General features: G+C 36.4%; 5 protein-coding genes across 5 annotated transcripts; 2 read left to right on the top strand and 3 right to left on the bottom strand.

The window, feature by feature from the left end:
* Positions 3,167-3,732, bottom strand: LOC104763384. Its single transcript, XM_010486765.1, has one exon. It carries the CDS (start codon positions 3,646-3,648, stop codon positions 3,385-3,387), a length of 264 nt encoding a protein of 87 aa, XP_010485067.1. The 5' UTR covers positions 3,649-3,732; the 3' UTR covers positions 3,167-3,384.
* On the bottom strand, positions 4,237-6,351 carry LOC104763394. Its single transcript, XM_010486772.1, has 6 exons — positions 5,934-6,351; positions 5,767-5,836; positions 5,564-5,679; positions 4,983-5,478; positions 4,577-4,678; positions 4,237-4,495 (listed from the first exon to the last, which is right to left on the bottom strand). Exons 1-6 carry the CDS (start codon positions 6,064-6,066, stop codon positions 4,309-4,311), a joined length of 1,104 nt encoding a protein of 367 aa, XP_010485074.1. The 5' UTR covers positions 6,067-6,351; the 3' UTR covers positions 4,237-4,308.
* On the bottom strand, positions 7,473-11,575 carry LOC104763402 (cation/H(+) antiporter 23, chloroplastic). The gene is made up of 4 exons (XM_010486780.1): positions 11,163-11,575; positions 10,586-11,042; positions 9,785-10,326; positions 7,473-8,919 (listed from the first exon to the last, which is right to left on the bottom strand). The coding sequence occupies exons 1-4, from the start codon at positions 11,412-11,414 to the stop codon at positions 7,591-7,593; spliced, it is 2,580 nt and encodes an 859-aa protein (XP_010485082.1). The 5' UTR covers positions 11,415-11,575; the 3' UTR covers positions 7,473-7,590.
* LOC104763419 (beta-hexosaminidase 2-like) lies at positions 12,220-14,736 on the top strand. The gene is given in 3 exon segments (XM_010486793.2): positions 12,220-13,547; positions 13,618-13,752; positions 13,755-14,736. Coding segments are annotated over 3 exon segments (1,731 nt in total). The 5' UTR covers positions 12,220-12,766; the 3' UTR covers positions 14,570-14,736.
* LOC104763412 (pentatricopeptide repeat-containing protein At1g05600-like) lies at positions 14,787-17,049 on the top strand. The gene is made up of 2 exons (XM_010486789.1): positions 14,787-14,890; positions 14,996-17,049. The coding sequence occupies exon 2, from the start codon at positions 15,049-15,051 to the stop codon at positions 16,558-16,560; it is 1,512 nt and encodes a 503-aa protein (XP_010485091.1). The 5' UTR covers positions 14,787-14,890; positions 14,996-15,048; the 3' UTR covers positions 16,561-17,049.

The following is a 17,063-nucleotide window of genomic DNA, read 5'->3' on the forward strand; positions in this document are numbered from 1 at the left end:
GAGGGAGAGGAAAGCAACGGCTACAAGACAGGCGCCAAGTAAGTTTCTGTAAAGGTAGACCTTTCCTTTTCTGCAGCTTTTCTTTTTCTCCAATCATATTCTGCCACGTCATCCTTTACGTATTATATAACGTCATATCTTTATTTTTGGAAGCTGCTGGGTCCTTTTCCTAATATATAAGTATATTTGTGTAAACAATTAAAAATATATATATTATAAGAGTTTTTTTTTCTCTTTGATAAATTAAAAAGAGCTCATAATAACTTTATTTAATTACTTAAGCTTCATTATTTTTTTTTCAGTCATGATAAAAGTGTATTATTAAGGGTTTTATAGTTTAGTCATGTGTGGGGTTGTTGAATTCAGAGATCATCCTCCAACTTTATCTTCCTTTCGAATTTCCAAAATAATAATAATTAAATAAATAAGGTTGTTTAAAACACTAATTAGATAAGATGAATAAACAAGTAATCAGTTTCTCGCGTCAAGACAAATATTTATGATCATAGAGGAGTATTAAAAAAAACAATTGTTGTATCAAAGTGTCACGTCGAATTTGTCCATTAGTCTCAAAACCACTGATGTTGAGATATTTTATTCCTGCTAAGATGCTCACTATTGTCCAATAAATCACACGTTGTTATCTAGTATTTAATAAACTCATATAATGCTATTACAGTTTCATTATCACAATATGACTTTATTTGGGGGTATTATGCGATGAGTTTGTGGTTTAGATTCAAAAAAAGCAATCTAAGACTCAGTGGAGATACTGTCTCCTTTCCATTTATTAGTATACAAAAATTAATTCTAAGCTTTTTTTCTTCCCAACCTTTCAACCAAAATAAAGAAACTTATTAGGAAAAATCAAACAGATAATTGCTCAAAAGTTCAAATTTTGAGTCATAAAAGAAACCAAACATGAAATTGCAAGTAGGACCTTTTTCATCATGCCTCTTTAGTTAAAGAGACACAATAATGGACCACTCTAGACCCCTGGCTAATATATAAACTATATCAACATTTACGTTTTCACCATTTATATGTTTACTTACGTTACATTATATATTGGTCGCATACTCTCCGCACGTCATTCTTTTTCGGGTAACTCCTCTTTTAATAAATTGTAAATGATTACTATCCCCTACTCTTTTTCGCGTTACAAGTTGTCATTACTTAAGCCTATTGATGCTTGTGACGTCCGCAGTTACGGAGGTCTGCAATTTCCCATCCATTTCCATATACTGTATCTATATAAATACAATTGGGTTGACAACAAAACATCTGTGGATACTTGTAAGTTGTAATTCTTTATTTCTTATACAAGTACGTACTAATATGTTTATCTTTATATATTACCAATTCACTTCCAAAAGATATGCATAAATATATGGTGACAGAGAGCTCAACTAACATGCTGACGTTTTGTTTCTCTCGTTTAACAAGTTCTCACGTCAATTCTCTGTTTTTCTGACGTTTGAATCATTATACTATAAATTAATTTAGGATTGGCATGTGAAGATAGACATTAGACACAAACATTATCCCATATGCATAGAGCTTGTATTATCTTTTTCAGCAATTAACAATTTGAAAAAGGCAGTGTCAACTTGACCAAAATTAAAATTGCTTTGAGCTTCCTCTTTTTCTTTTTTTCCTTCAAGGGGAAATTGTTCAGAGAAACATTGTGACTCACTTATTATTATACTATATATTTCTAGAAATTCATGACTCAATTTATTGAATGAAAAAGGTGATTTCACATCATATCAGCAAAATTTGAACTTTTTTTGTCGAATTGAAAATTGACACTTTTAGTTTAAACAAGAAAAAGGTGAAATGTTAACTGGATAGTTTTGCATCAAATGAAGTTACTTAACAAATTTCTTTTTCCCCATCAAATAATTTTCTGAGCAAGTTGTATATACAGTAAAACCTCTATAAATTAATAATGTCGGGACCACAATATTTTATTAATTTAGAGAGGTTTTAATTTATCGATAATTATTAATTTATCGATAAATTAATAAAATATTAATTTATGAAGAGATTTTTTCATTTCCATAATTTTGAATATTTTTAATTAAAAATAAGATATTTTTGTTATAATTCACATTTTTATAGAATTTTCTTAATTTATAATTTCGATTGTCGTAATATTATTGATGTCAATAGTTTAGTAGATTATCCAGGTGAAAATAATAAATGGTTAGAAATTCAGAGTTTAGAAGAAATTGATGTTACTATCTTTTATGATAAGTCTGAAAAGATATTGTAGTATCTTTAGAACCATTTACACGTAAAAAAGCAACTATCGCGTGTAGGACGCTCCATAATTTTTGGATGCAATTTGAAAAAACAACACAAAATTTTGATGCAATAAGAAAGATTATAGAGGGGTTCCGATGCAAATTCAAGAATAGTCAAACACCAACAATGTCATATTTCAGATATGTATATATATATATATATATATATATTTTAGTTTATATCATTATTAATTTATAGTATTGATGGGACCATATTTTTACATAGGATTTCAAAAAAAAGTATTATCTTATTATTTTATCGAATTGTGTCATTTTTTACACCGGCCCAACTCGGGACTAGAAAATTTTATTAATTTATAGCGAGTATTAATTTAAAGAGTATTAATTTATAGAGGTTCTACTGTACATTGGTCATAAACTTATTCATATGTTCTTTTAAAAAGAATCATATAATAATTACATATTTTGCAAGCCATTTTTTCGTGTAATATTTGACTAGTCGCTAGTTCGTATTATTGGAAGACATTTAATGATCAACGTGGTCATGTAGATTGGGATATCCAACCATTAAGGCTTGATTCCATAAATATCATCTTGGATACTCTCTAATTGACGCAAAACGTTGCCGTCAAAAAAAGAAAAAGAAAAAACTATAAATGTCTAACCTGTGAAAGTATATATGTCTAAATGTCTCAGATCTGTTTGGGAGAGACAAAAAACTATTTTCTTCTTATAAGATCACATGGGCACCTCACTCATAAGCTAGAAGACTTTGGGTGGGTTTTACCGACTGGCTTTATTGGGCTGGGTTAGATTTCAAGGAACTTGTGTCAATTGTTTTTGTCATGCACCGAGTTATGCTTGATTTTGGAACTATGTAACTAGAATAATTCCTCTGTTTCGAAAGTAGCAGAAAAAGAGTACATTTAAACGGTTTTAATTATGAATACATAATTTGTAAGACACAGAGCCAGTTGTATATATATAAGTTCATTAATCAATTTGAATGATACTACAAATGAAGAAAGAATTGAAAATTATCTAAAAAAACAAAAACACTTCATCCACCGGATTCACCAATAAATACTGAATCATATGATTCATGTATATAGTTTTACGATGGTGATGATGAAGGAGAGACAAGAGAAGAGGATCCCATGGAAGAAGGAGACATCTCGCCGCCTGCAGGCATGTCATGAAGAGTAGCCAGAATCCTACGGATGCTGATGGATCTCGCTGACCGGAAACTGTTAGCTCTCTTCATCGTCTTTGACGTAGAGAAGACACTCGAAGATTTAGAGAGTATGAGATACACAAGAGCTTGAATCAGAGCAAAAATGCTCACGTTCATTAGCATGCCTTCAAAGCTTCCTTCCATTGATATTTTTTAAAGATTTAGATCACAATAATTATTGGTCCGTTGACTTTTTTTGTTGTTGTCTTGAGATCTATGAGTTAGAGATTGATGTACTAATCAGGCAAAGTCGTTTGTTTAAATAGAGATCGAAGGAGAAGGTGGTCTTATTTGACCAGAGGCAGAAATGTCGAAGCTACGATGAAAGGAGTTTCCATTGTAAACTTTGAATCTTATCTGGTCAAAGTAGACGTGAGTTTTTTTATTTATTTATAATAAGCCAAAACGACAAAGATCATGTTGTTTTGTACAACATGTGTTAATTATTACATTTTCAACTCAATGACCAATAATAACTCACATGCACATGAAAATACGTACGTGCGTGCGTAATATATATAACTGTGTAAAGATTTAGAGCATATACCGTATATACTTACTTTGTAAACGTGTACAATCCAGTTAGTACTCTCTAGTTACTTCAACTGGGGTTCTAATACATTATATTTTCAAATTGTGATCAATTAGTTACTAAAAGTAAAACCTTCTATATAGATTATTCAATTTATTTGCCCACAAGCATCATGATATCCAAACAATCTCTGCCCTTTATCAAACAGAAATTAACTAGCAAACAAATATTCCGCTGCTACTTGATATATAGAGAATTAGCAATGACCATCATCAATCTTTGAGAATAGTCCTCACCACACGTTGATGTCCCAATGGGTTTCCAGGATTAATGTTTCTGCACCGTTGCTCCCTCGGTTTACCGGTATTGTTTCCGGTCACCGCTGATGAATTCTTCACCCCACGACATTGTTTCATGTGCGAATGCATCTTCTCGGGTTTAAATAACTTCCCACATTGCCTATATTGCATATTATGAATTATTAACCGTATGTATAATAAAGTTTCAAACATGAGGAGTGATGAGATCAAGAGGGCTTACGCGCATAATGGAGCCATAGAAGGCTTGCTTGGAGTAGCCTTCGGTTTACAAAACTCTATTGTCTCCTTCATCTTTATGCCACTCCACTCCTCGAAGCTTTTTCTATATATTAAAAAGAAAAAGAATAAAAAAAAGCAACGGCGTGTTACCAATTTGAGAGATTATTATTGTAAATAGTGTAATTATAATATATTATACTAATTTTTTTTAGGTGCCAATGATATATATGATACATCAGCTGCTACAAAAGTAAAGGACTATTAATTAATTAATAGATTTGGAAACTAGTAAAAAAAGATTAATCCCAATCATATATGGCATTCCATTAATAGCTTTAACGTAAGGAATTATAAAGTAATAATAATTAATTGAATATAAGAATCAATATGACTACTTTGGAGCGTACCGAGCATTGTGCTGTTGGTAGTGTTGGTATCTGCGTTCGTTGTCCCAAGCCGGACCAAAAGCCCCAGACGCAGATTTGTTCAAAGGCTCTAAAACGGCGTTGTTTTTATCCAAACCACCACACTTCATCAAGTTCCGTAACACGTGAGAGGTACGTAGGCTCGAATAGCTCTTACTCTTAATGTAACTCGAAGACGACGTCGTTGATGACGATACACTAGGTCGACCCGACTCGACATCGTTGCCCGACCCGTTTTCCTTAGAACCGTCTCTTTCGCCGGATACTTTTTTCCGATCTGGCTTCTTAAGAACCGAACCTTCTTCGTTCGTTGTGGATTCCTCGGTGACCGTCGACGTTGCCGCCGTCGATCTCTGAGAGCAGAACACCGGAGACTCTTTATGGATCTTCTCTGACGTTAATTTCGACTCCTGGAGTTTTCCTTCAGGGTCTTCTCCGCCGTCAACACTATTTCTTACGCCCCAAGCTTTGTTCTCCTCTGTTTTTTTTTTGAAACCCTAGTTAAGAACCCTAATAAACCAATTATGAAATTTTATTGATATTCACGTGCGTGTGACACATACCCTTCGGAGAGCTTAGTAGAATCTCAGATCCTTTGAGGACATATTCATTATCGGAGATTGGAGTAATCAGATCGTCGTCTAATAAATCTTGCCATACATATCCATTCTTGTACCTCCTGTAATATTATAAATCGATAAATATCGTAGTTAATAATAAAATTTCACCAGGAATGTGAAAAATCAATATTTTAATCAAAGTTTACCTCTTACAAGACCAACAGAATGCGTCAGGCATCGCATCGCCTCGTGCGTCCGCTAACCATCTCTTCACATCTGCGTTTTAAACACACAGTTGAGACCGAGAGTGATGATCGAAATAGAAGAGACTGATGATATTGATAGATTTATTAAGAAGAGAGGATTAATTAACCTCGAAGAAAGACTCCATTACGAGAGAGATGATGAACACGCAAGAGATGAGGATGGTCAACGTGACCGGAACGGCTAAGGAAATAAACTAAATTCACTCTTCTTACTTCTCCTCCTCCACCATTACTTTCCATCTCTCTTTCCTTTTTTTTTTTGTTCTTCAATTTTATTCTCTGTGTGTCTTTTCCAAAAGAACTTATATAAGCCAAGGTACTTATAGTCTTTTTAAACAATACGAAAAAACTCTCAAAGAGTTCAATTCTCCGCTTTTGAGACAAGAAAGATACAAAAGATCGGACTAAAACAAGGGCTTTCGTTCTCTTTTGTTAAGTCACACACCCTTTTAAATTGATTTGTAGAGAGAAAATTTTAGCTTATTCCCAAAAACAGAATTGAATTTTGAATGTTTTATTAAAATATTTGAGTAATCAAAAAAGACAAAAAGAAACATTAATGAGACATGTTTGTGGAGACAAAACCAAACATACGCATAGATAGAGATGAAAAAGTCTTTGCGGATTAACGGAAACCACACATTTCTCGGACGACTCCAAAGAACAAACATAGGGTTTCGAGATCACTTACCTTTTGTTTTGTTTGATAAAATATGTTTTTTTTTTCTTTATATTTTTCCCCTTTTAATGTTACGTCAAGGCATAAAAATCTAAAAATTTGCTCAAAATAACTTTTAAGTGAGTAAAGGAGAAAGAAAAAAAAAGGTTTATTAAGAAGAGATCTCGTAGGAGAGATTTATGGGTTATAGTTAAATTGGTCTTAGTCTTTGTAAAACGAAATATAGAAAGGAGATAGTTCATTCAGCAGATTTATCGTGATTTAGCAACTTAAAATAAAAGCAGAATATTAACGTATATGGTATATGAGATTTCTATAATATCCCATTTTTAATTCTTACCCATAACGACAAAATGACAAAAAAGCATAAACAAATCCCGAAATTTGTTATCTGTACTGAATGTTGATTAGTCTCGGGATATGGAATCGTTGATGGATAAAATAAAATGATTTTTTGCTTGCAGAGAAGAAAAACAAAAAAGTTTTTTCTACTTTTTTTTCAGTTTTTACAACTTTTTTGTTTTTCTTCTTTTTTTTTTTTTTGATGGCAAAAAAAAAAAGAAGAAAACAAAAAAGTTGTAAAAACTGAGAACATTTTTATTTTTTTCCCTCCAACATAGTATGATTTTGGAAGATAAACTATTTTATTTACAATATTTGAATTAATTAGAAAGAGTATACTGTATATCCATTCAATTTAAGCATTGTAGTAATTCGATCGTTTTTAGTATATATAGTATCAACTATCAATGAAAATTATACCATTTACCACTTGTTTTGATTTGGGGAACTAGAAAAATTATACTAAAAAACTTTTGTCTTTTGAAAATTAAATAACCTAAGGTATATGCAATCAATTTTGTATTTTTTTTTTTTAAACTAAAGGTTAATCATGTAGTATAACAGAATGGATTAAAAAAAGAAAAAGAATATAGTAATGGTATTGAGAATATTAAAATTAATCGCTTCTCAGTAAGAAAATTGGAAATTCTCCAAACTGAATTTTCATTATCATTCACATTCTCTTTAGCTAATAGGAAAGAATTAAAAAAAAAAAGAATCAACGAGCGTATGTATGAAACTCATCACCTATGAATTCCATATTGGTGCTCCTCTTCTTCATCTTCCTCCTCGTCTTCATACATAGACTTCATAAATGGCGCCTCAGCATCACGAGTTACCTTTGCCCCACCATCAACGGATTCTTGATTGTTCCCGGGGACCGTTGTTGCGGTGGCTGCTGCGACTGCAGCTTGTCTGTTAACGGCAGAGTATTGTTGAATGACTAAAACCGAAGCATGCATTGTGAAATTCGACGAAGCCAATGTGTCCCCTATCGTGCCTAGCTCAGGACTACTGCTCCAATCGTTTAAACCGGCTGTCACCGGAGAATCTGAGTTATATCCTCTTCCGACAACGTAGAGATCGTACGAGTTATTGTCTTCCATTTCTCTGATAGTAGAGATCGTGTCTTGACCATCGTTCACCACTTTTTCGATATACTTAACGGAAGAATCGTTCATTGTCTTGAAATTAAACTCGTAGATGCACTCATCGTCTACTTGTTTCTCCCTCTCGTACTCCGCCGCAACTTTCCCGGACGATAGTAGAGCTTCGCGTCCCGGGACGAATCTTACAACAGTGAGTTTAATCACGTGTTGTCCGACCATCCGCCAAGCGTATGATAACGCCTCACGGTCGTCTGGACCACCCACGAAGAGCATCGCGACTTCTCTTTTCATTGCTTCTCCACGGAACGACTCAGACCGGACCATGGCCATGCCACGGTCCACTAAAATCCCGACTGAGCAAGGAGCGTGGTTCAAAACGTTTTGGTTAATGTCGGCGTGGGAAGAGTTTCCTTCTCCCATCCGACCGTCCGGTGTCAAGTGTTTGTGGTAAGGCAATATGATGAAACAAACTCGCTTGTCCTCGGCTAACGCGCATATGTCTTCGTGCATCGTTGTGTAGGGCGAGACGGCGGTGATGGTCTGAACCATCATAGCGTCATTGTTGACTTCCATAGCTTCGAAGTTCTCAGCGATTTGGTCGGAGTCTGCTCTGACTCTGTCCGAGAAGTTAGCTTTCGGCTTGCATTCGTCGTTCATGATTAGCAGCGAGGCTGTGGTCCGACCGGTCAGCTCCACGAGGTGAATGGCGAAGACATTGAGAGGTGATTGTTTGGTTGGGTTTGAGACTTGTAAGAGATTGGCGATCCCAGAGACATTGGGGAGAATATGGACGCAAGCTAAGACGCGGAACTCTGTTTCTCCTTTAATCTTTTGGACCGTACGGTGCTTGTAATGAGCCAGCTTTTTCTTGGGCTTGTATGCAACTGCGAGAAGAGGCTCGACCACTAGTGACATCACTAGAAGAGCGATCGTCATATGGGTGTACATTGGACTATCCAGCGCCTGCAATGGTTTTTATAGACAGAGAAATAAATAAAATGGAATTTAGCAGAAATTTTACTATTTATTAAAAAAAAAAATTATTGTTGACAACTCTTTTATATTATTTTAAACAAATTGTACAATACAGTAAAACCTCGGGGACCGTTAAATTCTATTAATTTATAGAGATTTTAATTTCTCGATTAATTTATAAAGAGACTTTCCTAATTTGGTAAAAAAAATTTAAAAATAAAATTTAATCGTTATGATTAATATTTTTATAAAACCAATTAAAATGAAAATATCAATTATCATGTTTTGAAGATAGTGCTCAAAAATTTTTATACAGTAAAAATATTAGAAATGAACTCTAATAAAAATTAATGTGTATATATATATATACATATATTTAGATAATTTTATATAATTATTAAGTCATATTACTGATGGGACCATATATTTACAAAAGATTTAAAAAAAAAATATTATCTTATTAGATTATCGAATTATGTCCAAAATTACACTAGTCCAAACTTGGAACCGAATAAATTTATTAATTTATATAGATTATTAATTTAATGAGTATTAATTTAAAGAGGTTCTACTGTATATATTGTATGGGCAGAAATGTAAGTGACAATGAGTGTAACTAGTAGATGATAAATAGGGACTTAATTAGAAAGGTGAATATATGATGATTAATGAAATATCTGTCTACTCTTAATTTATCTTAATGTAATAAGGTGAATAATGATTAATGTAACCATTCGAATTCAATTTTGTATGCAGGTTATTTGTTCATGTTTCACTCATCCAATTTTGTCTTATCCTAGACTCAAAAAGTATCATATAGCCACAGTGTGAAAATTGATGGATTAATTAGTACCTTGGTATCACGACCAGCATTAAGAACGACGAGCGATAAAGTTCCCTTGGTGTTCATAAGGGCTCCCATAGCGAGTGCGTCACGCATAGGCATACGCATAAATAAAGAGACGATCACAGTAGTCACGATCTTTACCAAGAAGGAAGAGCAAATGACAAATGCCATCATGAACTTGTCAGTGTACTGGAGCATGAAACCAATATCTGCTCGTAACCCACAAATGATATAGAAGAGAGGCATAAGAATCCCGGCGAGGAAGTCATGGAGCTTCTCCTCGATCATGTTACGTATGATGTGGTCGTGCGGGATGGAGAGACCGAACAGGAATGCCCCAGTTATGGAGTGGACCCCGCATGCGTCCGTGATTAGGCCGCATAGGACCACACCTCCTAAAACGAACCAAACGTGAGTGTCTCCAACGTGACCTGCCTTCACGGTCTTGGAGAAGATCCATTTAATTCCCGGACGCAGCACAAAGATGCAGAAGACGACGAAGATTGCAGTGGCGAACAACACGTAGGGCATCCTAATGTTCCATGACCCTTTTTGAACCATGCACAAAAGGATAAGAAAAAAGAAATGAACAGAAGAAATTATTAAATTACTATGCATATTTTCGTTTTATACTTATTATTTTTGAGAAAAAAAAAAGGATAAGATTTAAATGTAGGATTCATTCCACTTTCGTCCGGTGGAATAAAATTTGTTTAGCGATTATAAGGTTTTTGGGTAATAGTTTGAGGTTCTGGCTTGTGGTCCCAAAAATTGTTTACTAACTATATATATTGTAGGATACTTTACCTGATTTGGTAAAAGAGGCGAACCCGAAAACAAGGAGAACCCATGTGCACAAATCAGTGATAATGGCAGCACACATGGCCGTACGGCCCATATCGGACCGCAACAGCTTAAGATCCGCAAGGATCCTAGCCAGGTCAGGGAAGTTGGTACAGGCTAAAGAGACAGACCAGAAGACACAACCAGCGAGGATCTTTTCTGGATGGCCATTGCCCGGCAAATAGTAAAGGGCGGCACCAACTGGTAAAGCGACGAAAAGTCCTGCAAAGGCGATGATGACTGGTTTGAACTCGGTGATCCGCACCATCCTCAGGTCCATCCCTAGACCAAGGAGGAAGATGTTGTAGACGAGAGCTAAGTTTGCGAATGTTTCAAGAACCATTGTGAATCTGTAGGGGAATATATGTTGGATTACAATATCTACGTTCCCAAGCACGCTTGGGCTAAACAATAAACCACACTGCAAAAAAAATACAATTCAAAAAGGAAAAAAATATTAAAACACAGAACTAGAGAGCCAAAAAAAAAAAAAAAAAACTGATGTTGCAAAATATAAGTATGAAAATTTTTGCATACGCACAAGGATCTGAGCTACGAAAGGAGGAAGATAAAGGGGTCGGGTTATATAGTAGATGACGCGGTAGCTTAGGTTCGCGACAAATAGTTGTGTTATGAAGAAGGGAAGGGAAGAAGCAAGCGTACTTCCGCTCTCCCATCCCTTTTGTTCTCTCTTTTCAAAGAGAAGTTGTTGGTCATAACACACGATCTTTCCAAAACGCGATTCCTCAATTTCATACTTAGGTTCCGTCGTATTAAAGGGGTCGGAAGACATCGCTCCTCCTACGATGGCTAGTTAATGATTTCCCCAATGACAACTAATATACATCATCTATAATTAGCCATCACGTTTGAACCAAAACGTAGAAAAATGGTTGTGAATTAGTTGTTTTTGCAGTTAACACGTTTGTTTAAACCCAACGTTGGGTTCATATAAACGTGTTAACTGCAAAAACAACTAATTCACAACCATTTTTCTACGTTTTGGTTCAAACGTGATGGCTAATTATAGATGATGTATATTAGTTGTCATTGGGGAAATCATTAACCACTCATTTTTGAATGGACTTATGTGTGTTTTTGCTGGTAGTGCCTTTTTAAACGGCTGGTTGAAAATGAACACCTGATTCAACACACATTTTTGTCCGATCGAGTTCTAATTGTGTAAACATACTTACAGAGTTACAGATTTGGCAACGGCTCATCCTAATTTAGTCTGGGGTACCATCGATGACAAATCTAGGACTACAAAATCGTTCTTCTACATGTATAATAATTATTATTTTTTTTTAAATTAGTAATTTAACATTTAGGACATCAGTGTAACTCTGATATTAAATATGCATATAAACATATGCAAAATAAAATGAGAAATCAAATATATAGCAGGGATGATTAAAAAAAATCATAGATTGTTTGTTTTTTCTTTTCTTAATAGTTTTAGTCTATTGTTAATGTATTATTTTAACCTATAAGTCGAATATTTAAATTGTTAATTATACTATTATATGTTGCACAAAAACAGAAACAATTAAATATATTATAATGCAACTATGAATCCAGTCCACTAAATCGAGAAAGCGACAGAAGAAGAAGATTTGCCTTATTAAGAGTGAATCGATGTCAATTTCTCTAAGCCAAAATTCTCCCGGAGAAGCTTCTATGAATGACATTTAGTTGTTCGTTTCGTCGTCTTTCGCCTCCATTGCTACACTTAAGGGTAATCCTCTGTGACAGTTTCTCTCTTCGTCCCCTTTACTTCGTTTTTTCTTCTTTCCGCAATTCCAATTAGTTCTCTCATCTCTGTGTGCTTACTATGGAGATTTGAAGAAAAGGCGATCACTTTGGCTGACGAATCCCAATTATCATCTAGGGTTTGCTTCAGAATGCTTTTGAGTCGTTAAAGTTCAATACTTTAGCTTTAGCACTTGGATCTTAGATGATGCTACTTCTTGTTTATTAGTCTAGTAGTAGTTCTAGCTTTTGCCCACTCCGTTGTCTTTGTTCTTGATGCGTTGTATTTGTTCTTGATGCTGTTGTTTTGATCTGTAATGCATCTTTCAATTTGTATTTTGGTGTGCATTAGTAGATTGATTCAAGAACAATCATTACTGTCTTATACTGAACATGGTGACTCTTTCCAAGTCTCATGTCATACTAATCCCATTACTCTTCTTCGTTTCGCCATTGCTCTCCACTTCGACACCTATCAACATTTGGCCAAAGCCCAGATATCTCTCATGGCCTCAGCATATAGCCATTGCCCTCTCTCCAGAATTCACCATCCTTCCCCCTAAACACCAATACCTTTCAGCCTCTGTAACACGTTATCTCAACCTGGTCCGCTCTGAGAATTACTCCCCACTCGTTACACATCCTGTCAAAGTTATGAAAGGTTACACCTTGAGCAACCTTAAAGTCATTGTTACTGATCTTTCTCTTCCGCTTCACCATGGTGTTGATGAGTCTTATAACCTATCCATCCCCATTGGCAGCTCTTCTGCCCACTTGTTAGCTCGCTCGGTTTGGGGAGCTATGCGTGGCCTTGAGACATTCTCTCAGATGATTTGGGGAACATCTCCTGATTTGTGCTTGCCTGTTGGAATTTCTATTCAGGATTCACCTTTGTTTGGCCACAGAGGCGTTTTGCTCGATACATCGAGGAATTACTATGGAGTAGATGATATAATGAGAACAATCAAGGCCATGAGTGCAAACAAACTCAATGTGTTTCATTGGCATATCACTGACTCGCAATCTTTTCCGTTAGTACTTCCTTCTGAACCTTCACTCGCTGCAAAAGGATCTTATGGACCAGACATGGTATACACTCCTGAGGATGTCTCCAAGATTGTTCAGTATGGTTTTGAGCATGGAGTTAGAGTACTTCCTGAAATAGACACTCCTGGTGAGTTTGCTTGATTTTCTCTTGCACAAGAAATTAGCTTTGTTCTAATGGATACTGTTAAACATCACAGGCCATACAGGATCATGGGGAGAAGCTTACCCGGAAATTGTGACATGCGCCAACATGTTTTGGTGGCCTGCTGGTAAAAGTTGGGATGAGCGGTTAGCTAGTGAACCCGGGGCTGGTCAGCTTAACCCCTTGAGTCCTAAACATATGATGTTGTTAAAAACGTCATACAAGATGTTGTTAAGCAATTTCCAGAATCTTTCTTCCATGGAGGTGGAGATGAAGTCATCCCAGGCTGTTGGAAAACTGATCCTGCCATCAATTCTTTCTTGTCCTCTGGTGGAACACTAAGTCAGCTTCTTGAAAAGTACATAAACTCCACATTACCTTACATAGTGTCAAAGAACCGTACAGTTGTTTACTGGGAAGATGTTCTGCTGGATGCACAGATCAAGGTGGATTCATCGGTTCTACCAAAAGAGCACACAATCTTACAGACTTGGAACAACGGTCCTGAGAACACAAAGAGAATCGTAGCTGCTGGTTACAGAGTAATTGTCTCTTCATCGGAGTTCTACTACTTAGACTGTGGCCACGGCGGGTTTCTAGGGAATGATAGTATATATGATCAGCGAGGAGGCGGCGGTGGGTCTTGGTGTGCACCTTTCAAGACGTGGCAGAGCATATACAACTATGATATAACTGATGGTTTGCTCGATGAGGAAGAGAGGAAGCTGGTACTAGGAGGAGAAGTTGCGTTATGGTCAGAGCAAGCTGATTCGACGGTTTTAGACTCACGGCTTTGGCCACGTGCCTCTGCTTTGGCTGAGAGCTTGTGGTCAGGGAATAGAGACGAGAAAGGTGTTAAGAGGTGTGGTAAAGCTGTGGACAGGTTAAACCTTTGGAGGCATAGGATGGTGATTAGAGGGATTGGAGCTGAACCAATTCAGCCATTGTGGTGTGTAAAGAATCCTGGGATGTGTAATACAGTTCATGGCGCTCTTCAAGATCGATAAAAGAGGAAAGTTTCGAAATTGGATCCGACTCAAAGAATGCAGAAACATAATCCTGATCAGCGTCTTTTGATTGTTGTAATCCTGACTTAATTTTTGTAGTAGTTATGGGTTGTAATGCTCACATGCTGAAGTTTGTGGGTTTTTTGTATTAATACTTAAAAGTTATAGGGTCAAAGTGGAAATACTCGTTATTTACTGGACCTTAAAAACAAAAATGTTATAACTTCGTTCTCTTCCAAAGTCTGCATTTTTATTTGTTCTTCTTACGAGACTGATACTTCAACAAGATCGATCCCTAAAATCCGATACTCAAATCTCCAGGTACACTTTTCAGTATATCTCCACTTCAATTGCTTCGTTACTTATCCATGGCGAATTTATTGCAAAAAAACGTCATCTTTAAGCTGATGAGATGCTTTTGTGCAGGTTGATTCCTTGATTTTACTACCTGAAGAGATTTCTGATTGAAAGGATTTATTATGAGTGTTCGATGGCCAAGAGTTCTAACGCCAAGTCTTCTTTCACAAATCCTAAAGAAGCAGAAGAACCCAGTAACAGCACTTAAACTTTTTGAGGAAGCAAAAGAGAGGTTTCCGAGTTACGGTCACAATGGTTCGGTGTATGCCACTATGATTGATATCCTTGGTAAATCCAATCGTGTGTCGGAGATGAGATATGTCATTGAGAGGATGAAGGATGATTCTTGTGAATGTAAAGATTCGGTTTTTGCATCTGCGATCCGTACATTCTCCAGAGCAGGAAGGCTGGACGATGCCGTTTCTCTCTTCAAGAGCCTCCATGAGTTCAATTGTGTGAACTGGACTCTTTCTTTTGACACTCTTTTGCAGGAGATGGTTAAAGAGTCTGAGCTCGAAGCTGCGTGTCGAATATTCAAGAAGTATTGTTATGGGTGGGAGGTGAATTCTCGTCTCACGGCTCTGAATTTGCTTATGAAGGTTCTGTGCCAGGTCAGTCGTTCTGACTTGGCGTCTCAGGTTTTTCAAGAGATGAATTACCAGGGTTGTTATCCTGACAGAGACAGTTACAGGATCTTGATGAAGGGGTTTTGTCTAGAGGGGAAACTTGATGAAGCCACTCACCTCTTGTATTCAATGTTCTGGAGGATCTCACAGAAAGGTTCAGGTGCGGACATTGTGGTTTATAGAATTCTATTGGATGCGTTGTGTGATGCTGGGGAGGTTGATGAGGCTATTGAAATTCTTGGTAAAATCTTAAGAAAAGGACTAAAGGCTCCAAAACGATGTTACCATCATATCGAAGCTGGTCACTGGGAGGGTACCAGTGAAGGTATAGAGCGGGTGAAACGACTATTGACCGAGACTTTGATCCGAGGCGCAATTCCCAGTTTGGATAGTTATAGTGCCATGGCTACTGATCTTTTTGAGGAAGGTAAGCTTGTTGAAGGTGAAGAGGTGCTTCTTGCAATGCGAAGAAAAGGCTTTGAGCCAACACCATTTATTTACGGGGCCAAGGTTAGAGCACTGTGTAAAGCCAGGAAGCTGGAAGAAGCAGTTACTGTAATCAATAAGGAGATGATGGAAGGTCATTGCCTTCCAACAGTTGGAGTGTATAATTTGCTTATTAAAGGTTTATGCGATGAAAGAAAATCCATGGAGGCTGTTGGATATCTCAAAAAGATGTCTAAACAAGTCTCTTGTGTAGCGAACGAAGAAACATATCAAACTCTAGTGGATGGTTTGTGTCGAGATGGTCAATTTCTTGAAGCGAGTCAGCTCATGGAGGAGATGTTGATAAAATCATTCTTTCCTGGTGTTGAAACTTATAATGTAATGATAAAAGGTCTTTGTGATATGGACCGGCGGTATGAAGCAGTGATGTGGTTAGAAGAAATGGTTAGTCAGGATATGGTGCCGGAGTCTTCTGTGTGGAAAGCTTTGGCTGAGTCTGTCTGTTCTGGAGCCTCGGATGTTGTTGAGATTCTTGAGCATTTAAGTAGCAACAAACGTTAATCATATAACTACCGTTGCTTGATCTGTGAACTTAACAAGTATGATGATGCTATGTGAGAGCCGGCAACATTTTGAGATTGTGACATGTTTATGTGCATGTAGCGCCTCCCTTTTCAAGGAGGTCGATACCTGCAGTTCTGGCTTCCATTCAAGAAGAACACTGACTGGCTTTAATTAAGTCATATGGTTTATGATTCTGAGGCTATGGTTCATTTAATGATTCTCAAGATTGCTTATGTTCTTCAAGAACAAGAAACTCTAGTTCCTGTCAGAGAATCTGTTCGAAGAAAGATGGACAATTCAGAATTAGGTATTCAACCGGTTGGTCTGTTGCTTCTGACTTGTGAGATCAATGAGGCCACATATAATACATATTGATGCTCCATGCCCTCATTGTATCATCATTTAGTTAAAACGGTTTTTGTGAAATGTAATTGTTTGAATTAACAGTTTCTTTGACGTTTACATAATATTAATTTCATTTTTTTTTGGGGGGGGGGGGG

Source organism: Camelina sativa, chromosome 3 (assembly GCF_000633955.1).
Source record: "Camelina sativa cultivar DH55 chromosome 3, Cs, whole genome shotgun sequence".
Taxonomy (NCBI): Eukaryota; Viridiplantae; Streptophyta; class Magnoliopsida; order Brassicales; family Brassicaceae; genus Camelina; species Camelina sativa.